This window comes from Panulirus ornatus, chromosome 59 (genome assembly GCF_036320965.1).
Source record: "Panulirus ornatus isolate Po-2019 chromosome 59, ASM3632096v1, whole genome shotgun sequence".
NCBI classification, from domain to species: Eukaryota; Metazoa; Arthropoda; class Malacostraca; order Decapoda; family Palinuridae; genus Panulirus; species Panulirus ornatus.
Genome location: NC_092282.1, coordinates 9,061,335 through 9,088,806, shown reverse-complemented (window position 1 = coordinate 9,088,806; position 27,472 = coordinate 9,061,335). Strand labels below are relative to the sequence as shown.

The following is a 27,472-nucleotide window of genomic DNA, read 5'->3' as shown; positions in this document are numbered from 1 at the left end:
TACAATCAGTCAACTAGAGAGAGCCCAGCCAGTTAACCATATTGGATAGTAAACAGTAGGTGGTTAAAGAGTGTCGCCCAGACGCCAGACACTCCCCAGAGAACATGGTTCTATTAGGAAAAATGAGAAGTCTTGCAATTCTCGTTCCTTCAGCTTTTACGAGTTGCCAGGCGGTTTCCTCTAGAGTGGATTATAACGATGTTTCACTTTTAGTTGTGGTTGTTTCCGAATATGTGAAACGGCCATATTCTTATTCATATTGGTAGATATGTAAATGTGATTATATCGTCTCTTTAGGATATATATTTCACCACATAAACCTGTAAAAGACTGGATTATAAGATAGCATTTCCGGTTAAAGTTTTAGAATTTCACAGAGGAAATGATGGAGATATTTCTGAGAATAATGTGAATTTATGGCTGACCATTTGTATGTTTCATCGTTATCATTGGTTAAACTGATAACCGCCTCAGTTTGATAACAGAAAAGTGAAGATTGGATATTGATAAGTGTTCGTGGAGAACTGGCTCACCTACGATTCTCTGATCTTCTTCATACTTTTCCTAGTTAGATTCAAAAGGAGGGAAAAAAAAAAAAAAAGATAGTTGGAATAAGGATGGAATAGATTTAAGTACTGTACAAAGAATTATGAATATATTTCTTGTAGTTATAGACAGTTTAAGCTAGAATTCCTAGCAGGGAATAATAAAGACTAGGTCTCTTAGATTACGCCTTAGTTTATGTTGCAAGAAACTTTGCTTAAAAGAAAAACTAGAACAATTAGGTCTTGACAAAGGATGGTTGGTGACCCCCCGCTCTCTTCGTCTTATTGTTTAAGCCATGGTAGCTGTCATTCACAACTAGTTATGATTACCTGGTGTGTGAGGCGATGGGATGGTCAGCAGCCACAAGCACCATTCCATGGGATTGAACCCCCCCCACCCTCCCCTGGACACATTGATATACGCCTCTCATGATGATAATATTACTAGTTGTGCCAGAGACTTGACGACCTCTTGAGCAATGGCCCTTACGGTTCAAGGGCACGACGCTACGACCCATGGCTGTGACATCAGCCTGGCCTTTGATCCGACCCTTCCATAAGGTGTGGGTCGATGGCCATATTGACATGCCCAGAGGGTCGTACCGTCCTGCTGAAAGATGATGGAACCGCCATGCTCAAGATGGTTGAAACGGTCTTCAAAATGCTTAAAGTATTTGCATATTGGCATAAAAATAATTGAATTGCTCTTTATTTTTTTTTACTCTTCCTCTCTCTCTTGCATATAGAGCTTTGTATAACGTAAGAGGCAAGATGTTACAGTAAATCTCATTGATCGTAATTGGTTCAGAGCTGATGTTTCCAGCTCTTGTCATTGGCTGTTGAGGCATCACCGTATGTAACGAACCCCCTTATTGGTGGAGGTAAAGCCAAAGGTTCACTGTCTTATATGTTAAGCCTGTACAGTGCCGGTCACTGGTGTACGTTTACCACTGCAGTACAAGGTGATGTACTTCTCAATACTGCAGTGCATTTTTAATCGTATGATATTCTTGTTGTGTTGTATATCTTGATGCATTACTCCACGCATCAGTACTACTGTACACATCTGCAGTACACCACTGTACGCATGTGTACAAGTACGTAAAGCGGGAGTCACCTTCCCACATTAATGTATCATGATGTACAACACTGAACAGTGTTTTCTAATTGTGATTTTTATTTTTTTATTTTTTGTAAATCGATGTAGTAAACACACCTGTAAACATATCTACGCACTGACCGTGATGTAGTAGTTGATACACCCTCTCCATTCCTGTCTTGCATCACACACACACACCCCCTGCATTCATCTGTGCACCTGTACGTAGTTGTACCTCAGCCCATCCACTGTGCAGGTTATGGATGTTGGACACCCAGCCCCTCCTGACCAGTGTGTCAGTGTAGGGGTGGCAGAGGGTGGTATACACCATCCGACACAAAAGGGGTGGAGATTCCATGATTGTCACCCCTGGGATTCATCCTTATGAACACAGTCCTCGCTCGCCCTCAACCATAACCACGCCGGCCCCTTGTGTTATTGATGTCTGATTCAACGACGCGAACTGGCTATCAAGGCCAACGTGACGTATATCTTCCGTATGTAGTGTCAAAGGTCAAATGGTCCAAATGATATTGTAAGTAGTTGTGGTTCAGGGCTGGGCAACACACTCAACGAGACGCACTTAGATTTTTAAGTAAGCACTCACGAATATATTACGTGTAGTCTACCTCTCTTGCTAAAGACGCTGGCCAGGATATGTAATGCAAGGAAATCGTCAAATATTAGTAACATGTCGGTGAAATTGCTTACAAAAAAGATATATTCCTTTGCAAGATGACGGTAAATGATAACATGAAGAAATACGCTAAATCAGCAGAGTGGCTCGCTTAAAGTAAAGAAAAAAAAATCTCTGCACTTATTTTAACCGTCAGAATAATTATACTCACGTCATTTAAATCACGAAGCAGTGTTCTAAGTGGATACAATAACTCGTAGGTAGATTCCGAGTCTGTTGAATCATTCATTTATATATTATTACTGTAATATTTTACCGTAAGTATACCGAACACAGAATTGTCAGGTAATATCCCCAGAGATAAAATACCTAAAAGTTTGTCCTTTCCTGCCGCCATAATTTGCACTCAATGCTGTTGGCTTGTAGATTGTACCCTCTGAGTGGAATCACTCGTTCCATTCTTATTGCAGTGAAAATCGACCCAGATGAATCACATTCACGGAAAAAATATATTGTTTTGCCACGTTTGCGTCAGACGTGCGTGTTTGCCACGTTACAGTGCTTGCTGAGTGTCCCCGCAGAACGTTGGTGAATGCTTCTTGAGTGGCCTTGTGGTTAAAGCCCATGGGTATACTCCTTGAGTGGCTTCAGAATATGAGCAAATGCTCCCTGAGTGGTTCTTAAGGTAAAGCTTTAGAGTAACGCACCGTGAGTGGCCTCATGGTAAAGTTTGGGTATGCTCCCTCAGGGGCCTCAGGGTAGAGCTTGCAGATATGCCCAAGTATAGCACGTAATTGGAGTCTCGAGGCTGGCTGGCGTTATTGTTGTACGCTGCATTATAGAATTTTAAGATTATTTTCGAGCAATTTACAAAGTTGTCGACAATTTTCAAAGCTTTAACTTAATACAATGAATGAATAGTGTAAAAAGCCTTGCTAAAAGTAGCGATTAATTTTCTTTCCGTTTTTCAACTAATTCTCGAAGATCTAGAGAATTTTTCACCGTGTACGTAGTGATTGTATTCTTCCTCACATTAAGTGAAATGTATAAAGTAGCGTAAGATAAGATTCGGTTGAATAGGAACTGACTGTTATATTTCTCTCTTGTGTCTCCCCTGATGATGTGATTATTACACGAAAGTGCACTTGGGAACTTTTCGTGTTTCATTTTCCCCGTGGACTCATAGGAATATATATATATATATATATATATATATATATATATATATATATATATATATATATATATATATATATATATATATATATATAATGCAGCGTCTGTAGAGTAGTACATATAGTCTGCCTCGTTGAGTGTGTCCTTTAAATTCACTCCGTCCATTCTTAATCACCCTAATTCACCCACTTTCATTATGTATAATTCGCTGTTGTTTTTTAATCTAATTCCTAACGGACAGTATGGTAGCATCCCCACCTTAGGTAAAAACTCCTCCTCCCGTTTCTTTAGATGGTAGACGATTCCCTTGGCACAGCTCTGGGGCTGAAGAGGCTGTTTTAGCCCTTCGGATTTATTTTTTTTTATTATATTTTGTTCCCTCTCTGTTCTCTCTTCCAAATCGTATCATTCGCCATCAAAGATTGGCGCTATATCGACCACAAAGCTTTGCAAGCGTCCATAAAGTGATTAATAAAAGCCCAAGCCGAAATTTTATGATATGGTTCGTTATAGAGCAAAAAATATCAAGGCTCTTTGATCAAATGACCTTTTTTTTTTATTGAGTCTGATGGATAGTGGTGATTGTCATGGAGAATTTTGTTCTGTGGTTGTATTTTAACTAGTGTCATAAAAAGAGAAGCCACTGGCCCTCCTGGAGAGCAGAGAACGTATTTGTGGTCAGAAGATAGAAAATTATAGATGGTTTGACCTTTTGAAGCATATGATGAGCATGACCTCTCACGCAGCCTTTTTAACCGTGGGAACATGGCGGGCGGCAACCGTCATTTCGGTAATTATGAAGTTTAGTGCGGGAATTTGACCCGTGTGATCGAATTACCGGTTCGTTATATCTCATTATAAGTTGAACATGATAGGTTTCTTAATAGATAATGCACTAGTTAGGTCTAGTTATCTTTTCCCCTTTATATATATATATATATATATATATATATATATATATATATATATATATATATATATATATATATATATGTATTATTTTTCTTGGTAAATTTTGATTTTACTTGTTACACTATATTTCACATTCTTTGGTTGGTAATTTGTTTTTTTTATTAAGAAATATATGTGTTCGGTTGTTTTGGTATATTTGGCTTCGTTTGTACGGTTGTGAAGAGGATGGATGGAGGTATGTAGTAGTACTAGTTGCCAGACGGTTGGTTGAGGTGAGGGAGGGCCTTTGTCCCCAGCAGGTCCTCGTCCTTCAGATGTATCACATGACCATGGGTCCGTTGGGTCCTCATCACCACCATGTACCTCACCAGGTATAATTTTCTCATTGTGCCCCACCTTGCTATGGACACCACCACCGCACCACACTTTGCACCGTTGCAATGTACATTTGCTGAAGATGTTCAGCACCAGTGAATTCCCACACCACACCATGTACATTTCTCGCACTACTCACACACATAATGGACAGTCCCACCAGAAACTCCACATCATCCCCGCGTCATTCACACATTGCTTATACATCCTCAACATCCACGCCCTATAAACTTTCCTTGGTATATCTTAACATTATAGATATTCCCGTCGCCCATAACACTGTGTGTACCTCCATATGTTGAGCCATCCCTCCTTCTCCTCCTGCTCGACCCCGAACATATGTACCCGAGAAGACAAGCTCCTTGCTTGCCCCACCTCACCCCACCCCACCACCGCTGCCATCAACCTCACCGTGTAATCGACTGTGGGCGGAGTTTCCTCAAGTTTTTCCGTCCTTGCTCGGGCGTGGGGGACTCTCTCTCTCTCTCTCTCTCTCTCTCTCTCTCTCTCTCTCTCTCTCTCTCTCTCTCTCTCTCTCTCTCTACCGGCAACAGTTGGCGGAAAGTTAGGAGAGAGAGAGAGAGAAGGGGGAAGCTTCCTCCATCCCGCCCGCCCGCCCGTTCTTTGACCAGTGTTTGGTCTCGAGATGAAATGTTTTCCGTTAGGCTTTGTGAAGGCATCTTTTGAGGCTGTATGTTCACTTTCAGGTTTTTCTGGAGGTCTATTATTATTATTTTTGTATTTGTTTTTGGCTGAATAGTTCCAATGACTACGGTTCTCTGGAGATATTCGCTGGGATAAAGTAATGGTGTTCGGTAGATTGGAAAATGGTTTGCTGTGCCTTCATTAATGATTTTAATTTGCTGATTCCTTTTTTTAGGTACGGTTTTAGCCATAGCTTTATCTTCAGCGTTCGACACGTCTTTGTTATCATCTTTATGACTGAATGCTATTACAGAATTCGAGAAAGGATGAAGTAGACTTGTATTCTTTTATTTCTGAACATTTTTCAAAGGATTTTTGTAATGTTAGAGGCACTAAAGCCCATTTGAGTATTCAAACGATTCTTGTATTTTTCAGTCGTATTTCAAAGGATTTTTATTATCATGAAAAGAAGAACAGACTGTTCTCTTGATTTAAGACGGAATGTTCTCGGTGATTATTTTTGATAACATCACGTTCTAAGCATTATGACATAGTAACTGAGTTTTGTAAACTTTTCATCAAGTAGAAAGACAAGATAGTGTTGCAGTTGACTGTCTCATCGTCTATACTTTGTGTCTATTTCCACTGGACACATCTCGTGTGGAGACCCAGCTGTGGTGCCAGTGTTTTTACGGCTTTTCTTTGGACTGGTACAGAATAAGATGGATCTAAACCCCCGCCACTGTTGATTCTGGCCCGTCAGGTCTTCCATGCCGATGAGAAACAAGTTCGTTGATGTTAGGTCGCAAGTCTGGAGAGACTGTGTTTATTTTAGGTTTTTAAGAGATTTATATGTTGGTAATATTTCATCTTTAAATTTTTTTCTGGTTTTGGTGGTTATTTAATGCATTTTAAGATTGGAATAGCCTCATGGCAATATTGATTCGGTTTTTAAGATTTCGTGTATTTCTTGATAATTTCCTTGTTGGATGATGAATATTGCTGCCTGATTGTGCATGTTATTTTTTGATGCTATTTATTATGATATTTTATGATAGTTTTATTGTTTTTAATTTTTTTTATGATAGTTTCTAGCAAGGTTTTGGGTTCGCTTCTGATAAGTTCTTGGGTTTAATAATTTGTATAATATTCTGTTCTAAATTTGTGATAGGTTAATGAATTCTGATTGTTAGATAGTGTAAAATGAAATTTGACGTGGAATAGTCATAATGAGATACCATTATAAAAAAAAGAAATAGTTGTATGATTTTTGTTAGAAATTTAAGCAAACCCATGTAGCTCTTCAAAAGGCATTTTTCCATATATATATATATATATATATATATATATATATATATATATTTTTTTTTTTTTTTTTTTTTTTTTTTTTTTACGAAGGCTACTAGAACGCTACCAGAAAGAACTAGAAACAGACTAAACCCGTATGATTCACTGTTTACCTCCACCTGGAGAGTAATCATGATGATTGACCAAGGATGATAGTGTCCTTATTAAGGACCACTAGACTAGCATTTCTTTAAAGCAGATTTTCAAACCTATCGGCAAAACTGCAGAAGGCTTCAAATAGTCTGTATATGTTGTAAAATGACATTTGTATTGTCTAGAGGCAACGATAACTTAGCTCAGAAGGATGGAGAGTATTTAGGGAAGCTAAGGTCAAAATCAAACACTGGGAATGGTTAATACTAATGATAACTTTATTTGGAAATCTCCTGGTAGATGCAGGAACTGCGTTTGGGCTTTTTAATGTTATGCATCCTCAAGTATATATATATATATATATATATATATATATATATATATATATATATTCTTTTTTTTTAAGTTGGGGTACTACAATTCTTTTCTTTTCTTAATGAGGGTAGTGTAGTAGTATTTTCTGTAGGCGCAGCATCTTCAAATCTGCTGTGGCACAGCACTCGCCATCCTGCCCTGCACTAGAGAGCTAGTAGTTGTTATTGCTGTGTTGCTGCTGCGCCAGCCAGCCTGCCTGCTGTGCACGCTCATCGCTGTAATCTTGCTGTTTTAACTCTATTGGATGTAGTGGTAATCTTAGATGTCGCACCGTTTAGCGTATAGACACCTATAATTATAGAAATTATATATATATATTTATATTTATAGCAAGTAGATTTTATATAGTCCTATCACAAGATGATTTTACTGATAGCAATATTTTTTTTTTCTTTTTGACTTAGAGAAAACACCAACTCATGAATATTGATTTAGAATCTTATTCATTAGTCTTTGCCATCTAATTAAACCCCAAGTCCCATCATTAAGCTTACCTCCTGTAAATCTCTCACGTTGCCATGCACTTCCCCCAACTCACACCATCAAAGCCTAGCTGTGCAGCGAGGTGGCCGGACCACAGTGTAACTCAACATGTACCGTATTTATATATACATGATGCTTATGGGAACAAAAGATGATTAATACTTTTATTTATTATCCCTTGCACTTGAACACACTCCTGCTCCCTCCCTTACTATCCCCCCCAATACACACACGCACACGCGCACCTAATTCATTCTCTCTCTCTCTCTCTCTCTCTCTCTCTCTCTCTCTCTCTCTCTCTCTCTCTCTCTCTCTCTCTCTCTCTCTCTCTCTCTCTCTCTCTCACTACTTCCATCGCTATTTTTTCTTCGTCTCCTCTCCTCTACCCCCCATATCCCCACACGGTCACCATTGCCCACCCCCCCTGCTCACTATTGCCCACTCCACATCCACTGTTGCCCACCCCACGGTCACTGTTACTCACCCCTTTGCCATTATTGTCCACCCACCCCCCTCCCCTTGCCCACCCGCCTTGCCCACCATTGCCCACGTCCTGGTCCCTCCCACAGCGGAAGCGGCCGCCGCCTCGCCGGCCGGTGGGCAAGCCCCAAGAGAACAGGCCTGCCCGAGCCCTCTTCTGCCTCGGTCTGAAGAACCCCCTAAGGAAGGTCTGCATCGACGTAGTAGAATGGAAGTATCCTTTTATGACTGACGCTGAGTACCGGGCAGGTTATGCTCTATACGGTAGGGTATGCTCTGTAGGGCAGACTGTGCTCTGTAGTGTAGGTTATGCTCTGTAGGTTAGACTATGCTCTGTAGGGTAGGGTGTGTTCTGTAGGGCAGACTATGCTCTGTAGGGTAGGGTGTGTTCTGTAGGGCAGACTATGCTCTGTAGGGTAGGGTGTGTTCTGTAGGGCAGACTGTGCTCTGTAGTGTCGGGTATGCTCTGTAGGTTAGACTATGCTCTGTAAGGTAGGGTGTGTTCTGTAGGGCAGACTATGCTCTGTAGGGTAGGGTATGCTCTGTAGGGCAGACTATGCTCTGTAGGGTAGGGTATGCTCTGCAGGGCAGACTATGCCCTGTAGGGTAGGGTATGCTTTGTAGGGCAGACTATGCTGTGTTGGGTAGGGTAGGCTGTGCTATATATAAGGAAAGGAACACTAACAGAGCAGATTATGTTAATTTACAGTGCAGGATTAGCTTATTTACAGAGCAGAGTATACTAGTCTCCAGAGCAGAGTATGATAACTTCGTTTAACTTTTCTTTATCCTTTTTATTTAACTTTACAGAGAACTTGAGCTTTTTCCACACTGTGTTATACCATGTAGAAATTTTTATATATTTAAGAGCTTCAGTGACTTGCAGTGATATTTCTTTTAAAAAGAAATGTTTTTTTTTTGGTTATGTCTTATGACTGTATCCGTCTTGTTATCACTTCCATTCCCCAGGGCAAGCCATCAGCCACACAAGGTAAGTCATATATATACATGTATATATATATATATATATATATATATATATATATATATATATATATATATATATATATATATTATATTGATTTTTTGTTGTTGCTGACAGAAACTTTCATTTGGTATTTCAAGGAGTCCCTGTAACATTATATATATATATATATATATATATATATATATATATATATATATATATATATATATATATATATATATATATATAGGGCAGGTATAGTAATTGAAGGAAAGTATATTCATAAATGTTATGTGGGCGACAGAGCCAACCTACAAACTAACTGTGCCAGACTCGGTGGGTGAGGGTCTGTCTGCCAGAACCTCACAAGGAAAAATTATTCCAAAGTGTTTGTTGAAAAGAAGTCATGATGAATGTGGGTAGGAGCGAGGCTGTTATCAGTCGGCACTCCGCCAGCGTGTCCCCGGCTCCTGGCTGGCTGACTGACAAGGAACTTCGAGTTTTCACTCGACACCCGCGGTTCGAGCACTCCCCCAACCTTCCTCCTCCTCCTCCTCCTCCTCCTCGTCTACAGCCCCCCCCCCCTCCCGACCACCGCTCCCCAAGCTACCCGACCCTACCGTCTCTTAGGCTAGCACGGCCGGACCTATCCTGGATGACTTGGGTTGGCTGGAGGGACCTGTCCTCTTGGTTACTGTCTCACAATCCCGACCAGAGGAGTGTTCTTGACCACGGAAGCACTAGGGCCGCTACGACCCTTGGTTATGATAGCCAAGGCCTCTAGCCTGACCCATAAGGATCTGGTCAGGGGCCCAGCCCTCATACGCCTCGGGCAATACTGTCTCCTCCTCAAGAAGCTAATGTGTGAGAGCCTTCATGAGGAAGGTGTGTGTGTGTGTGCCCTCTTCTGGCTCTGAAAGCTAAATTCTCTTGCCATCGGCATCTGACAGCTAAGCTGTCTTGCCTTTGACAGCTAAGCTGTTTGTACCTTCTCCTGGTTCTGACAACTGTGATGTCTGGTGACCCGACCTTGAAGTTCTTACCTCGCTTTCCGACAGGTTTGAGAGACAAGTCCTTCTTTTTGTATCCCCCCCGATAACTTAGTGAGGCAAGCCTTGCTTGAAGCCAGCTTTTTTTTTTTTTTTTTACGTTGAAGGCTAAAGTTATGGACAAAAGTCCACGACAAGGAGGGTTATAAAAGGGAAAAGAAGATACATGGGAAAGTATTCACTATGTACGAAGAGAAAGACGCGTCTTGAAAAATAGAAAATGCCAGGTCATAGGTACTGGGAAAGACGTAGAGAGTTCCAAAGCATCAAGGTGTAGGGAAAGAAAAGGTTATCAAAACGGCCCACTATTGAGCTTCCAACGGCCACGCGATGATAATGTTACGCAGCAGCTTGCCGAATATTGCGCAGCCAGTTCTCTGAAGCAGAAACGTATGTAATACCTAAAGAAGAGGAGAAAATAACCAATGTATCGGCGTATGGCAAGCGGTTCAAGTTCTGAAATTAACATGGGAGAGTTGACAAGTCTGGCCGCTTTCGACTCAAGTAAGGATGCAGAGTTAGAACCACCCCAGATGTGAGAGCAGTACTCCCATGCAAGGACGGATCAATCCTTCGTGTAAACGGAGCAACTGCTCGGAAGGAAAGAAATTTCAACATCCAAACCCTACTCCCAGTTTGTTAGAGGTGGACATTACGGTGACAGTTGAGAAATACAGAATCGGAGTCGGAGGAAGGAGAGTCATTCCAAGCTCTATATGTCTCACCTCTTACGTGGATGGCCTCAATACAGGAACAGGAGGCTGCACCTCCTTTCTAACAGCAGTGGGGTAATCGCCACCTTCTACCCCACCTTTACCTCTGACATCCACCACTGAGAAACCATGTACATCCTGTCAACTCTGCCCCCCGCCCCGTATCTCCTCTGAAGACTTAAACCATACCTCCATTTCGGCGTGGGCGCCGGTCGCTGCCTCACTTTGAAGTTTTTCTTTGATAGGGTTGACCCGACCCTCTGGGGAAGGTGGATATGGCCACGGCGCCTCCCTCTGACAGTGGTGGCTCCCGGCTCTCCAGAAAAATGCAAATCTCCTTCCATTTCCGTCTTGTTACATTTGGGAATTCTCTGAACCTTGTCCACCCATCTGGGATGTTTGGGAAGGACGAGGAAGGGGTGCATAAAGGAAAGAGAGGGAAGGGCAAGAGGAATAAGTGGAGGAAGGTCAGGAGTAATGAAATTGGGATGAGTGACCTTTGACCTGACAGTTAAGAGTGAGGTCAAAGATAACGCCATTACACATGAGGGTCGTAACGTTGTGCTCAAGAATCGTACCGTCCTACTGAAGGATTGTGATTTAGGATCGTACCGTGTCGCTCGAGGATCGTGAGTTAGGAACGTACCGTCCTGCTCAAGGATCGTACCGTCTTGCTCAAGGATCGTACCGTCTTGCTCAAGGATCGTACCGTCCTGCTCAAGGACCATGTATTAGGAACGTACTGTACTGCTCAAGGATCGTGTTTCAGGATCGTACCTTCGTGCTCATGGTGGTGAGGGAAGGGACAGGGGCGGCAACTGGTGCTCTGGTATCAGGGCTTCTGTAGGGCTGACCCTCGGGAAGACGAGCTCCCCCCGCCTCCCAGACACAGGCTCAGGATCATCATGATAGTTTCGCTGGATTTCCTGCTCCTTTTCCACGGTGTATGAGGGGGCACGGCTGATGATCTGTCGCGGGATTACTGCAGTCCACCCGGGTCATTCAATACGTGTTGTGGGGATTTACGGTGGATTCTCGTGGAAAGTCAAGAGACAGCCTTAGATTTTCCAGGGAGTGCGCCCTTTTTTTTAAGTTAATGATAAATGTAAATTATGTAATGTATATAGAGGATTTTTGTCATGACCATTCAGCTGTCTTTTCAATGACTAGAAGTCTCCACTTAGTACCTGGTATTATCTATGGCCTTCCTTTGTGTGTTGCACTTGACTGTCATTTAGCTTTCCCCGGAACCAGTTGTATAGCGCGGGATGAAGATATGAGGAACTTGTGGTGTATGCTTGTTTGATAGTCTGCCACAAGTCTTCCACAACCCTGAATTAGGTGTTCTGCTGTTCATACCCATACTCGGCAACAAAGCTGGAGTTTATTCCATGATGGGCAGGAACACGGCCGGTGTTTATATCATGTACTGGAACACGGCCGGTGTTTATATCATGTACTGGAACACGGCAGGTGTTTATATCATGTACTGGAACACGGCAGGTGTTTATATCATGTGATGGAACTCGGCAGGTGTTTATATCATGTCCAGGAACACGGCCGGTGTTTGTATCGTATCATGTTCTGGAACACGGCCGGTGTTTGTATAGTATCATGTTCTGGAACACGGCCGCTGTTTATATCATGTTCTGGAACACGGCCGATGTATACACCTCGGTATGATTTTCGTATGACCTGGTGGCTTGAACCATTGAACGATCTTGTAATAAAAAGGTTATCCCTTGGTGTCTGTCGGATCTTGTGTTGAAATCACGGTTCTTCCTGGTGGCTGATGTGCACTCAACCAGTGTACAACCGTACCTGTGTTTGCCCGTGTGTATATCTTACAACTCGTACATGCGCGAGGGACTGCCAGTTAGGCTTTGGGTAAATCGGCTCTGTTGGAGAAAGTGATTTTAGAGTGTTATTTGTCCATTGTGGAACGAAAGATTATGAATCACGTTCGTGATCTTCATCCTTAAGTCCGCTTCATGTATAGGTTGTCGTCTGGGAGACCTTGGGCCTCGCTGTACGTCATTAAAGAGGGCTGAGCCTGAACACCTGCCTGATTCATCCTTCAGGAGCCATGCAGCAGCTTACACCTGCCACATCTGCCCTACACCTGACGCTCCGTTACACCTGACGCACATGACGTCCACCACACCCGGCACCTCGCCACGCTTAAAGCTTGTGTTCCACCTTCTGCGGAAGGTGGAACTTTTGCTGTGGTTGCTGTTCCGGGAACTGTGGTCCTGCTGCTGCTCCTTGTTGTTGGTCGTGGTGTTAGTGAAGGGGCAGTGTTGCTGGGGGTTGGTGTTGGTGAAAGAGGCAGTGTTGCTGGAGGCTGGGGTCCTCTCTCTGGTTCCAGCCACAGTCTGGGGTGGACCCGTCTCCAAGGCAACTCTAAGCATTGCTGCCCACACGATTGACTCTCTCTCTCTCTCTCTCTCTCTCTCTCTCTCTCTCTCTCTCTCTCTCTCTCTCTCTCTCTCGTAAAGAGGAAAATGAGTGCAACACACTGCAGCAGACGTGCTACAACTGTTGACGGGTTAGAGTTGGTATCGGGAGGGAGAAGGTAAAGAAGGGGAGATGTATTGGATGAGAGGAAGGGAGGGGCCATGCCTTGGAGGGAAGGGGGGTGGGTTTCCTTTCCCCGGGGGAAATAAGCCCCAGCTGCAGTGACTGAAGTTGGCAGAGTTCATAACCCGGGGTCTGGCGTCCCCCAGGGGCAGGCTTGGGAGGTTTCAGGAGCGGGGGAAGGGGAAGGGAGGGGGGGATGTGGTCTGATGTGGGGGTTAAGGGGGGGGGGGAGATTACTGCAGGATAAGATTTAGTTAGGGGGGGAGGGAGAGGAGGAGGGTGATGAGCGCTGGCGGGATTACTGGAGGAAATCCGACTTGGAGGGAGAGATTTATCTGAGGAATTTTTTTTCAAGAAATATGGGTGTGTAGAGGAGGACGTAAGAGGGTTTGGGTGTGGGATGGTGTAGGGGAGGACGTTTATGCAAGACGGTGACCTGCATGGGAAGAATAGGGATTTGTTTTGAGAGGGACATTATGCCAGAGATCAAGGATTAATCTGGTGATTGGGTGGGAGGGGAGAGGGATTTAACGTGCAGTGAGGAGGATTTATCACCTAACACAGTGTGGGACGACGGTGTTTTGGGGGAGGAGATGTGTGTGCAAGTAAAAGGTGGTGTCCTGAAGAGGAAGGATTTTTACAGTGGGCTGGGATTTGTCTTGGAAAGGAGGGCTTCAAGGCAAAGGGGATTTGTATAGAGGAGAGGGATTTACCCACGAGAAAGGGTCTTTTAGTCTTAAGAGAGAAGTGGGATGTCTGTTGTAGAGGGATTTACCGTCCAGAGGGGGATTTGATCGAGGGTAAAGAAATTTGTTTAGGAGAGTGGGATGGTGAGGTGGGGGCGGGATTTAGCTCAAGGGAGAAGGGATTTGTCCGTGAAGGACTGACTTGTGTGGAAGACGACAGTGAGCGCTGGGGAAAGTCGTCCCAATGGCCAGGTCGTCAAACTCTACGGTCGTCTTCGTGCTCAGTTGTCGTACTCTTCAAGGGGTCGTAGCGCTGCGCTGCGATGATTATACCATCGTACTTCAAAAGGGGGACAAAAGAAAGAAAGGTGGGAGGGGAGTGTCGTGATCATAATATCCGACCTTCGTCATCTTTTTTGGATTATAGCTTCTTTCAAAAGTCTGCCACAGCCACTCGCCCTTACAAGCAGGCAGACGTTCCAATAACGCTCCGGAGCGATACCCGTAGCCGCCGACCATTGTGCGATTGTGCATCACCCGTGGCCGATTACACCTCGGGAAACCTCATTATCATACAGTGTGAAGGGCGTGCGGTGTGATACGTCCGTGAATGCGTGATTTCTAGGGGAGGATGAATGGGATATAGGGCGATGAATAAGGTTGGGTGCGGGAGGGGGAGAGAAAAAAGGATTTCGGGGTGGGTGGGGGGGCGACGACGTGACGGTCGGTGGAGGAGAAATGTCGGCGAGGAGGATTGGCGGGCCCCAACAGCTGATGGTTGCCATGGTGACGGGTGTGTGTGTGTGATGCCGCACCTGGGGGGTTGGGGAGGTGAGTAGTGCTGCTGCTGCTCCTGCTGCTCATGTTCTGACGACTGCTCTCTCTCTCTCTCTCTCTCTCTCTCTCTCTCTCTCTCTCTCTCTCTCTCTCTCTCTCTCTCTCTCTCTCTCTCTCTCAGGGAAGGCAGCGTAGCGAGCCAGCCAGCACTTCAGTGGCTAAGTTCGTCTTCTGTGGGTCAGGTTGATGTCTTTTCTCATAAAACGTGGGCAACTGGCGTTCACTGAACACACACACACACACACACACACACACACACACACACACCATTATCCATATAATGCCCAAACATATAAGTAGCCTGTTTTCTTAATCTATTTTTTTTTTTTTACTGAGCGCAACGCGCTAGCCCCGCCTTTTGATAAAAGCTCGTTTTAAGTACTTGTGTAAGCAAGTTTTCTCTCTCTCTCTCTCTCTCTCTCTCTCTCTCTCTCTCTCTCTCTCTCTCTCTCTCTCTCTCTCTCTCTCTCTGGAGTTAGTCTCCCATTGAATTGGCCTTATTAAAATGTATAAACTTAGTTATATTGAAGTGGTGTCCGCCTTCAGTGGGGTATATCCTCAACTCCACAACTTAATGTGATATATTTTTAGTCGGAATATTAAAAGCGTTTGATTATTATTGTATGAAGATATGGAGTAGATTAGGACTTTTGAGTACGGGTCTGATGCAGTCCCTCGAAATTAAGTGCAACCAGATGATGGTATAATGAAAAATAATGGTCACAATGATATTTTTTTTTTACTCTCATACCTGATTGAAATGCTTATGATAACGTCATGAAGAGGACGAACATGCAATGTATTTGGCTCGTCGAACCTCCTCCCACCTTCATAAATATATATGTGTGAATGAAATAAATAGAAAAGTAAAATTAATGAATAGATAAAATCAGTTTAGGGACTTTATGGTGTCTGAAAATAAGAGGAAAGGGGATGAGGCCAAAAGAGTGTGGCTAAGTAATACAAAGGCTAGAACAGAGTTCCCAAGTTTTGGTCTCGTGTATCTATGAATCCAAAAATGAATGAAATCTGAGATCGCTTTGAGAGTAAGGGAGAAAATTTGAAAGCGAATCTAAGACAATACACAAGATGCTGATCGTCCAGCGTAAGTCTGTGTTCTGCAGGAAAAAGAGGAAATTATAATGAAATATTTAGTTTGATAAGAATGGCTTTACATACACTGAAATACGAGGTAGTGACGTAATTGAAGCAGTTGACAAGCCATATAATACACCAACACTATAGTGGCATGGTAAAAGCATAGCATTGATGATATAGTAATGTGTGTGTGTGTGTATATATATATATATATATATATATATATATATATATATATATATATATATATATATATAATTGTATAGACCAGTCAGCCTGACGTGTGATTCTTCACGTTTATGAACGTAATTAAAAAACAGATTGGAACGTTTGAATGACATGGACATATACGAAGGCCGGCGTGAATTTGTGACAGGTGTATAGATACGCAAACTTTAAGTCTCTGCTGTGTAATCATACCTAAAACCGTTGCATAGGGAAGAGAATAGACACACTTTCCAGACTTTTTAAAAAAAAAAAAGAAAAAACATTTCACGGTAAACGAGTATTATTAGAGTAGTGGAACAAAGGTAAACTAGGATAATGGATCAAAGCGCTTCTAACGGAGGATTCAAAAGTGGCTGGAACTTGGGACGGTGTGTGTGTGAGGAGGCGGAGGATCTCCCGGGAGTAATAACTGAGAGATATTTGAAGGTAGGGAACAAAAGAGGCTAGATAAAGCTGTGTGAATATCCTAGGCGAGGGAATGTAATCTTTAAGAGGATTGTGTTAAAACATTACGGCCGAAGAGTGAGTGGGAGACTATAAAAAAAAAAGTGCAATAAGGGGTTATAAAGTCTATGGATTGTGTCTAGAGAGGCAGAGGGTTACCAAAAGGAACCTTATTGACTCCATTAGCAATTCAAATTACATCAGACATTGACACACGTGTTAGATGTTTGACCCATCACAAGCGAGTAAAATGATCGGGTCAAAAAGACCTGAATGTGATTTACAAGTTTAAGGGAATTTAAGGAAAGAAAATTGAGTAAACATATTACTTACCGGTTAAGGAGGAAGTCTGTCACTCCTTATGATGGTCCAGCATTCAAGAAAACTTCAAAAGATCAAGTTAACACTAATGATAAACGAATTCAAAGAGCATATCGATAAGATGATACTATCAAGGTAAACAATAAGTGGTATGATAATGAGAATTCACACAACGAGAGACAAAAGCTTATGATGAAAATGTCTGATAGTTTACTTTAGGAAATTTGAATACTGCTACGTCGTATGGTCACCAGTCAATCAAATCTGAAGTAAACAAGCCACAATTCCTCCTCCTCCTCCTCCTCCTCCTCCTCCTCCTCTTCTCTCCCTCCCTCGTCCATTACTGGTCCAGCTTTCCGTAACTTGTACATTTCGTACCGTGGAGCCCATGGCCGCGTCTGAGCAGGTCAGGCGAGTTAAATTCTCATGACTTGCTTCCTCGCAGGCCATTAGCTTGTCTCGAGGATGTTCGACTTGGAAAACGAGGTTATAAACGGCTTAAGCTTGTGAAATAAGTTGTAAAACGAGGATGTAAATGGCCTTCACGTCGTGAATCAGGAGGGTCATGTATCCTGAGCTGGGCTGAGAAAAGAGGATATATATATATATATATATATATATATATATATATATATATATATATATATATATATATATATATATATATATTGATATTTGTTTCAACAGTATTTGGTTGTAAACAAGGTTCAGCATCGTCTGTTTTTACTCGAAGTCTTTAAGTTGTTTGTAACAGGAACTTTGTGTATGAGATGCAACGCCACTAAGAAACTGTAAGGTTACAGATGTCTTTTGGGCCACGACAGGAAGCGAGATGTGCAACATGGCGTAGAAACAGTTTCATGGTCCTCTCAGACTTTTATATGGACCATCTAGGTCGTACAACAGTGAGTCGTTAACCCTACCTTGAGAACGACGGTACGACCCTCGGGTGTAAAATGGCCTAGCCATTACCCAGACCCTAAAGGGGTCGGTCAGGTCGAAAAGGCTCAGCCATCATAGCGAAGGGTCGTAATTTATGCTCAAGGGTTGTTGTTTGGGAGGGGGGGGGGGTTACTGTTTTGTTCATCATGGGGCCATACCCTTCGTGCTCAAGGATCAATGAACTACCGACCACCTGACACACAACCACTGAGTCTACCATTACGTCGCTCCCTCCCTTCCCCTCAATTATGGTGGCTTACTGTATGTAACGCCAGGAATGTGCACATGTTGTTGATGTGTTCCTGACATCCCGAATATTTATATGACATCCCGAATATTTGTATGACATCCTGGATTTATGTATATACGACGCCCCGAGTGTGTAAATGTTCGTCCCGAATGTTGATATGAGGTCGCGGATGTGTATGTGATGGATGGTTGGGGGAATTGGTTGGCCTGGTGTCGGCCAGCCAGCCAGCGGAGCACAGCGGGATCTGGACATGACATACAGCGTGGCAGTGGGCGTGTGTGAGGGGGCACTCCTGATGTAACAGACCACCCCCCTCGCCCGGGCCTGCACGGGCGAAAATTTTCGACCAGCGGTCATATAAAGATCGTGAACGTAAACAAATGGCCAGATGCGCTGCAGTGACCTTTAAAAAAAAAAAAAAGGATGAGAAAAAAAAGCCCATAGTTCGGTGGAGTCATTTTTTTATGGAGGACAACAAGGCATATGTTCAAGCGGCGAGTGGAAATGAAAATAGGTCTTTTGTCTTTTCGTTGAGGATGTAGTAGTGAGGGGGAGGTGGAGTGTCACTGTAATGATATGAAAAAAAAAAAAGTTATCAGAATAACGACAGTCGTGTTTTTAGTTACTTGAAGGGAATATCGTTACGAAGATTATCTTGTCTCCAGTTTGGTGATAACCCAAGGAAAATTTCGAATTACCTCGTGGAAATTATAGAAATGAATATACGAAACAGAATTGATTGATCTCCGAGTCGCTAAGAGTCAGCGCATTTAACACACTACTAACCCTAGGCCTAGAACGTATAAGATACTACCAGCTTTTGGCCTGAAACGTCGTCGTCAGAAACGTTCAGGACGGGAGTGCAACGTTCGAAACTGCCAACCTTGGAACGGCGTCTGGAATGAGTTATGGTAAAGTTCGTGGGCCATGTTAGTGACTGGTGGGGCTGCCATGGTCGTTTTGCTAGAAAGACGTCCTTGGACCTGACAGATTCAAGGCTCACGTCCAGGCTAGGGTGGCGTCCCATACCCGGGAAACTACTACTACTACTACACACACACACACACACACACACACACACACAGCTTGGGGTGTGCTAGGTCCTAGTAGCTGGTGGTGTGAGATAAAATGGTGAACGGTACTTGATGCGTACCCAAGGCACGCACACTCGTCCAGTTTCCACCCTCTCTACCCTGGAACTGACTAGACCTCTGATGATGATGCTGATGTGACGCAGTGGCAAGGAAGACAGACGTCTTGAATTTTGTTTTCTTGTCTGTTGTGGTTTTCATAAGAATAAACACTGTGTTCATGTTAACCTGTAGAGCACGACGGTCCGAGTATGTATATATATGAAGGTGAAGCAAGTATGAATATGTACATGAGTATGTATGTGTATGAAGACCCTCTCGGTATGATGGCCTAAGCCTTTGACACGACCCTTAAGATCAGGTCAGAGCACAAGGGCAGTACCATCATGTCCAAGGATCACACACTCGAGCTCAAGAGGTCGACTGTTCAGGGGGAGGGGGGGAACGAAGAGAAAAGAGAAATCGTAAAACCAAAGTTGTGGCGTCTCTTCCATGGATTCGTGGTTGTCATCGCCACCTCCAGCAGCGCCACCTGGGCTGACGCTTTTGTCGTCCAGACTTCATAACCGTATGTTGAACGGCTCTTCCAGCCACCGTCTTGCGCCCACCCCCTCCCGGAGTACAAAGCCAGTATCACGAACTCCACTCGCCTTCCAGCTGCCTCCCAATAACCATAAAGTCGAAGGTATTTCCAGCCTTTGTGCCACAGGTCCCCGGCTCCATAAACTGCCGCTCTTCTCCACATCGTCCTTCCACCTTCTGGAACCATGAACTACTGTTCTTCCTCGCGTACCTCCACCCCCCTGGAATATTCAGTGGTTCTTCACGCACCATCCCTCCATACTCTTGAGACCTTCAAGTTTGGTTCTTCCACACATCCTTCCACCTTTTGGAGACACGAGTTGCCTTTCTTCCACACATCATCCCACCACCTTCTGGGGCCGTCAGCTCTCGCTCTTCCAAGCGCCTGCCAGCATCCCCTTCCATAACCACATCTTCTGCTCTTCCCTCTGGCACTTAACCCATGGAAGATGGTAAACAGAGTTAGGGGAGCAGAAGTGCGTGTCGCGAGGGACTGCTGGAGGCCGTAAGAGTGGCTAATGAGAGTTGGTGAGAGGGGAGTATGGGGCAGAGAGCGCGTGTTTGTGTATGTAAGGACAAGAGCGCGGCTAATGTACCTCCTGCGGACAAGCCCATCCCTAATTAACAACCCGAGCACTAATTAACTACCTCAGCCGTGATTAACCGGGAAGACCGACACGGGTGTGTGGTGGTGGTGGTCTGGGCCTGTGTGTGTGTATCTTGATGGTCTGTTTCTCTGGGTCTTTCTGCCCTGATTTCACATCTGGTAGTAGGAAATTCTCTCTCTCTCTCTCTCTCTCTCTCTCTCTCTCTCTCTCTCTCTCTCTCTCTCTCTCTCTCTCTCTCTCCAGTGGCTGTCAAGTGCCACTCTTTTGGCCCGGGTAGCTGTCTTTTCTTCTTGCCCCACCTACAAATGGGCTGCTGGCTTTCAATCTACAAACACACAACCTCCCCATCCCGCTCCACACCACCGTAGCTCACACGGGTCGTCCTTCGGAACCCAAGATTGATTTTCCTGCGGTGAGCGCTACGCACTAGCCTTGTCTTTTGGCAAAAATCCCCCTCGCCCCCTCCTCTCTCTCTCTCTCTCTCTCTCTCTCTCTCTCTCTCTCTCTCTCTCTCTCTCTCTCTCTCTCTCTCTCTCTCTCGCTCTCTCTCTCTCTCGTAATGTTAGTGGATGGTTGTTTTTCTCACTGAAGCCATCTAGCGCTCTGTCCTGAGAGGACGTTTCACGTTTTCATGAGCGTTAGTGAAACTCGGAATTTTCTTGGGTGCTTGTGAAGGAGGCAAGAGAGGCGCTCAGCTTACTTTAGCTCTCATGATACCCGAAGTGTGAGGGTGTTCACATTTTGATGGGATCTCGCTGGGGAAAATTGTGAGCGTTCCCTTGGAGCATTCGCTTTTGTAGACGTTCGCTCTCCTTAGGCTTGTGGGCGTTCATTATTCATAGGCGTTCTTACGATCCTCAGATTTTGGTGTAAACGTTTACTTAAGGAGAGAGGAAGGAGTCCACTTGGCCTCCCAGTTAATGCTGTTTGTCTGCGTTCACTTCTCTCGGGCGTCCCTCCATTCAGAGCTCTCTGGGTGTCGTGTGTGTGGGCGCGTTCTCAAGCTCTCACAGACTTGGTAAGACTGTGGTAATGCCTCGTGTGGGCGTTCACTTGCCCAGAGGGTTCTGGCCGGCGCGTTCTCTGAATGAACTCATCTGCTGGTGGCCCTTTCCCTCCCTCGACCGTGAACCGTGCAGCCCGCAGCTTTAATCTGCCTCGACTTACTAAACACGACTCACGGAGACCCAGGGAGAGAGTGTAGGGCGGAAGGGAGAGCGAAGAGTGGAAGAGGCGCGGAAAGCGGGGAATTCAAGAGGACTTAAGGCGGGAGGGAAAGGTGGTGTGTAACAACACCTTCGCTCTCCGCGTACCACACATTGACTTGTGATTTCTACCGTGATGTACCGTATAGTGTAAGACTTGATAAGATAACGTCTTTGGACGATTTAAGCCAGTCTCTACAGGTGGCATGTGTACCCCAGCGTCCCTGTAATATGTGTAATGACGTGATTTTAAAGTGGTGTAAGGGTTGGAGTACACTGTATCAGGCTACTTTTACAGGACAGAATGAGCCATTTCGAGCGGCCGAACTAATTTCCCGGAGTGGCCACCAGGATGTCTATAATTTTCCTTTTTTAAACGACAAGGGATTTTTTTTCTTTTTATATCCTCGGGCCATCTTCCTCAGGACCAGAGCCATTATTAGCTTTCATATTTTTTTTCCTATATCGTCAATAGATAAATGTTCCCGTTACTCTAGTGTTATTATGGCTCGGACCTTTGTTGGCTTAGATTTATATTTCTTTGACGTTTAGGTATTTGTTCAGTCCTGCTGTGCCAATGATTTTTTGTGAGTGTGTGTGTGTGTGTGTGTGTTAGTTTCCAGTGGGGGTTGTTGGCGGTGGGTGTAATGGATGGCTATGGCTCTAGTGGGAGAGTCTTGACTTGTAGAGTGGTACCGCTGGCTGGCTTCTTAAGGTAAGATTTTCTCGGTAAAGTTGAGTAAACTGAAGTGCTTTTCTCTCTCTCTCTCTCTCTCTCTCTCTCTCTCTCTCTCTCTCTCTCTCTCTCTCTCTCTCTCTCTCTCTCTCTACTGTTGCTTCAGCTCTCGGCCTCCTGGAGCACGTTGGTACATACCCTGAATCAGGTCAGAGACTCGACTATTATCCTTAATGGTCGTGATCGAGTTCGTGCACCGTCGTGCTCAAGGGTCGTACCGTCGTGCTCATTAGCCTAGATATATGCCAGATCTGGAGGCATCTCAGGAGGAGGTGTAGTCGCAGATATCCAGGGAGAGACATGGAAAGATGCCATGTTCAGATGAGTCTACTTGAAGCCAGGGTGGGGTACACTCACCACAGGAAGCCAGGGTGGGGTACACTCACTACAGGAAGCCAGGGTGGGATACACTCACCACAGGAAGCCAGGGTGGGGTACACTCACCACAGGAAGCCAGGGTGGGGTACACTCACCACAGGAAGCCAGGGTGGGGTACACTCACCACAGGAAGCCAGGGTGGGGTACACTCACTACAGGAAGCCAGGGTGGGATACACTCACCACAGGAAGCCAGGGTGGGGTACACTCACCACAGGAAGCCAGGGTGGGGTACACTCACTACAGGAAGCCAGGGTGGGGTACACACACCACAGGAAGCCAGGGTGGGGTACACGCACCACGGGAACAGCCATCATTTCGGGTGTAAAGTTGGTATAAGACATGTAAACAGCCAAGCCACTGTCCACAAGTACAGAGGACGTGGGAATAAGTTCAGACAAGATAGGAAAGACGACCCCGGGAATAGTAAGAGAAACACACACACGAAAACTAAAAGGAACTGGAAACATTTTGTCTTAAATCGCTCGGCAGCTTGGCCGTCGCTGAGGGATCCTTTGGTCTCCACTGGAAGGTTGGGTTTCAGAGGATTCTCCTGTTTCCAGTGCCGATATTTTCCAGCTTGGTGGCGTAGTGATCCTGGAACAGGCTGGGCCGCATGAACGTGGTATGAAGAAATTCCAGGAAGAACTGAACCCATAGAAATTCCGGGATGAGGTTGGAGTTCCACCATATGTAGGAATTAATGATCGGCCACGGCAGACACACAAGCCGCCACCTTCAACCTAACTTATTGTGAACTGATCATTACACACACACACACACACACACACACACACACACACAGTATAGCCATCCTATTAATACTTATTGCTTATTCACAGCGTAGATACGGTAGGGGGCTACACACACACACACACACACACTGAGGCCGTGGGTGCCGGCTTGAGGGAGGCGATGTACACAATGGCCAGGAACATTAAAGTGCATAGACCAGTTATCAAAACACCGAGGTGGGCCTACGGGCAGGTGCGGGCGGGGAGAACCAGACACACTCCCTCCGAGGGAGGATGAGCCACACACACTCACTCCGAGGGAGGATGAGCCACACACACTCAATCCGAGGGAGGATGAGCCAGACACACACAACACAGAGGGAGGGTGAGGCAGACACACACAACACAGAGGGAGGGTGAGGCAGACACACACAACACAGAGGGAGGGTGAGCCAGACACACACAACACAGAGGGAGGATGAGCCACACACACTCACTCCGAGGGAGGATGAGCCACACACACTCACTCCGAGGGAGGATGAGCCACACACACACAACACAGAGGTAGGGTGAGGCAGGCACACATAACACAGAGGGAGGGTGAGCCAGACACACACAACACAGAGGGAGGGTGAGCCAGACACACAGCACAGAGGGAGGGTGAGCCAGACACACACAACACAGAGGGAGGGTGAGCCAAACACACACAACACAGAGGGAGGGTGAGCCAGACACACACAACGTAGAGGGAGAGTGAGCCAGACACACAGCACAGAGGGAGGGTGAGCCAGACACACAGCACAGAGGGAGGGTGAGCCAGACACACACAACACAGAGGGAGGGTGAGCCAGACACACACAACACAGAGGGAGGGTAAGCCAGACACACACAACACAGAGGGAGGGTGAGCCAGACACTCACAACACAGAGGGAGAGTGAGCCAGACACACAGCACAGAGGGAGGGTGAGCCAGACACACACAACACAGAGGGAGAGTGAGCCAGACACACAACACAGAGGGAGGGTGAGCCAGACACACACAACACAGAGGGAGGGTGAGCCAGACACACAGCACAGAGGGAGGGTGAGCCAAACACATAACACAGAGGGAGGGTGAGCCAGACACACATAACACAGAGGGAGGGTGAGCCAGACACACAGCACAGAGGGAGGGTGAGCCAAACACATAACACAGAGGGAGGGTAAGCCAGACACACATAACACAGAGGGAGGGTGAGCCAGACACACACAACACAGAGGGAGGGTGAGCCAGACACACAGCTCAGAGGGAGGGTGAGCCAAACACATAACACAGAGGGAGGGTGAGCCAGACACACACACAACACAGAGGGAGGGTGAGCCAGACACACACACCTAGAGGGAGGATGAGCCAGACACACACAACATAGAGGGAGAGAGAGATCCAGATGCTAAAATGGGAGGGAAAGCTAGATACACTTGACTTAGGAAGAGGGAACGAGATCAAGGGAAGGACGTCATTCCTGACTCTTCCATTTTCCAGAATTTAACAATCTCTCTCTCTCTCTCTCTCTCTCTCTCTCTCTCTCTCTCTCTCTCTCTCTCTCTCTCTCTCTCTCTCTCTCTCTCCCTCTCCCCGAACTCTTTCTCTCTGTGCTTCCTCTCTGACCTACTCCTTCTCCCTCTCCTCTTCCTTTCTCTGTACTCCATCTGGCTGTACCTTCTCTCCCTCCTCAGTCCTGTTCCCTGTAACAGGATGCATTATTCAAATCACCACTTTGGTGCCGACTGCGTCCCCTCGTATCTGGGTAGCCTCCCTACCTCTCCTGCCACTATATCCTTCCCCTCGTGTCACCTCCCGTGACTCGTGCCACAATATTGTATTACCATCATGTGTACACTGCATACACTCACAGACTTACCCATATCCTGACCTCGTGTATGTCGCAAGGAACCGTATCTTGTCATGTTACGAGGAACCATACATGTATGTAAGGTAACATGCACATACGTGAATGCTTTTTGGTTTTTATCGTGGCTTATGATGTATGTTGCTATATATATATATATATATATATATATATATATATATATATATATATATATATATATATATATATACATCAGACGTTGGTCGTTGTATACCATACAGGGTTACGTATTGCATGAGTCTCATCACTGTGTTCTCCATGCTGCTTCGTCTGCTGGGAAGTGTGTGTAATGTGTGCTTAACAACAGCTAATATGTGGAGAGAACGTGTTGCTCTTCCGTTGTTGTGGACGTGTTGCTTTCACCCTTGCCAGGTGCCCGGGTCGGTGATTGTGTCCACGTGTGCCTGAGTGTCGCAGGAGATGGAAAGGTTAGTTACTAGATGAACCATGTGTGAGGCCGGGGGATGCTGTGCCCTCCGCCTGATACAGCAGCATATTATCGTGGCGAACTTTTCCAGACATTTTTTCTAACTTCTGTTGGCCATGAGTTAGCTCAGGTTGGTTGACGTGTATCTAACATGCCTTTGAGTAATTTCATTTTTATATTTACTATAGGACTGAAATGGTGGAAATCAAGACATAATGTACTGACTGTGTGAGAAACACGTCGATCTACGTTGTCTCTCCACAGATGACTAACCAACCCCTGGTGGTCGTTTGATCAACTGTGCTACAATTGTTTTGAAAACTAATGGTTTTACGTAAAGCATCGCAAGTCCAAGTGTGGGAGTATGATCAGGTTATCCTCTGTGGCCCTTTAACAGTCTGTCTCCATACCGTAGACTCGTGCGAATTGTATTTTATTGTTGTTTTTTCCACATTTTGCCCATCTGGGGGCTGTCACACAAGCGCTTTTGACGTCCTCGTTCTACCCTGCTGTTCCTTTCCTTCGCCGCGTCCTTCATGATTCCTGGAACGAGCCAGTCTCTGCACACAGATCTTACGATGTTGGATTTTACTCTCCCTTTCGAAACGCTTCCTCGAATCATTCCATCCTCCGACTTGCCCATGGCTAACATAGCGTCGAATTGCGTTGGTGTTTTATGAAGCTCTTGGGGTTATAGATGATGGCTCGAACCCCTTGCAGATTTATGGCGCTGGCTGTGATGTCACGCGGGTCATGAACACTAAATCTATAACGAGATGCTTTACCACCGTCGTCTTTACGAGAATCCCGTAATTCAGCGACATCTACGCGTTCCAGAGAGTGATTTACACATAACTTTTGAGACTAACGCCAGGGATTACTGCATAGGCGGTGTATTGGGGATGGAAATATTGTTTTGCCCTGTTGTTGATATGCTGAGAGGGACAGATGGAGGGATGTCTGATCACTATCTTGTGAAGGTAAAGATTTGTAGAGGTTTTCAGTAAAGAAGAGAGAATGTTGGGGAGAAGAGAGTGGTGAGAGTAAGTGAGTTTCGAAAGGAGAGGAAGTACCAGGAGAGATAGGGTGTAGAATGGCGAAAGATGAGAGCAAATGACGTGAGGGAAGTGGGCGAGGAATGGGATGCATTTAGGGAATCATTGATAGCTTTTGCAAAAGATGCATATGGCATGAGAAAGATTGAAGTTGGGCAGATTAGAAAGGGTAGTGAGTGGTGGGATGAAGTAAAGTTGTTAATAAAAGAGAAAAGAGAGGCGATTGAACAATACTTGCAAGGAAGGAGTGCAAATGACTGTGAGATGTATAAAAAAAAATTGGCACTAGGTTAAGAGAAAGGTTGAAAAAGAGGGCAAATGAGAGTAGGGGTGTGAGAGTATCATTAAACTTTATGGAGAATAAAAAATGTTTTGGAATGAGGTAAATAACTTGTGTAAGACAAGAGAAGAAATGGGAACATCGGTGAAGGGGGCTAGGGGGGAAGTAATAACAGGTAGTGATTA

General features: G+C 45.0%; 1 protein-coding gene across 45 annotated transcripts in view; it reads left to right on the top strand.

The window, feature by feature from the left end:
- The window catches only part of LOC139767191 (muscle calcium channel subunit alpha-1-like), a 1,449,841-nt gene that overhangs the window by 422,465 nt on the left and 999,904 nt on the right, over positions 1 to 27,472 (top strand). For all 45 annotated transcript variants that reach the window (XR_011717010.1, XM_071696301.1, XM_071696297.1 and 42 more), the window contains one exon: positions 8,257 to 8,381. Coding sequence is in view for 44 of the 45 variants with exons in the window: in XM_071696301.1 (XP_071552402.1) it covers positions 8,257 to 8,381 (125 nt within the window). In the remaining variant the exon portion in view is untranslated. The remainder of the gene's footprint in view (positions 1 to 8,256; positions 8,382 to 27,472) is intronic.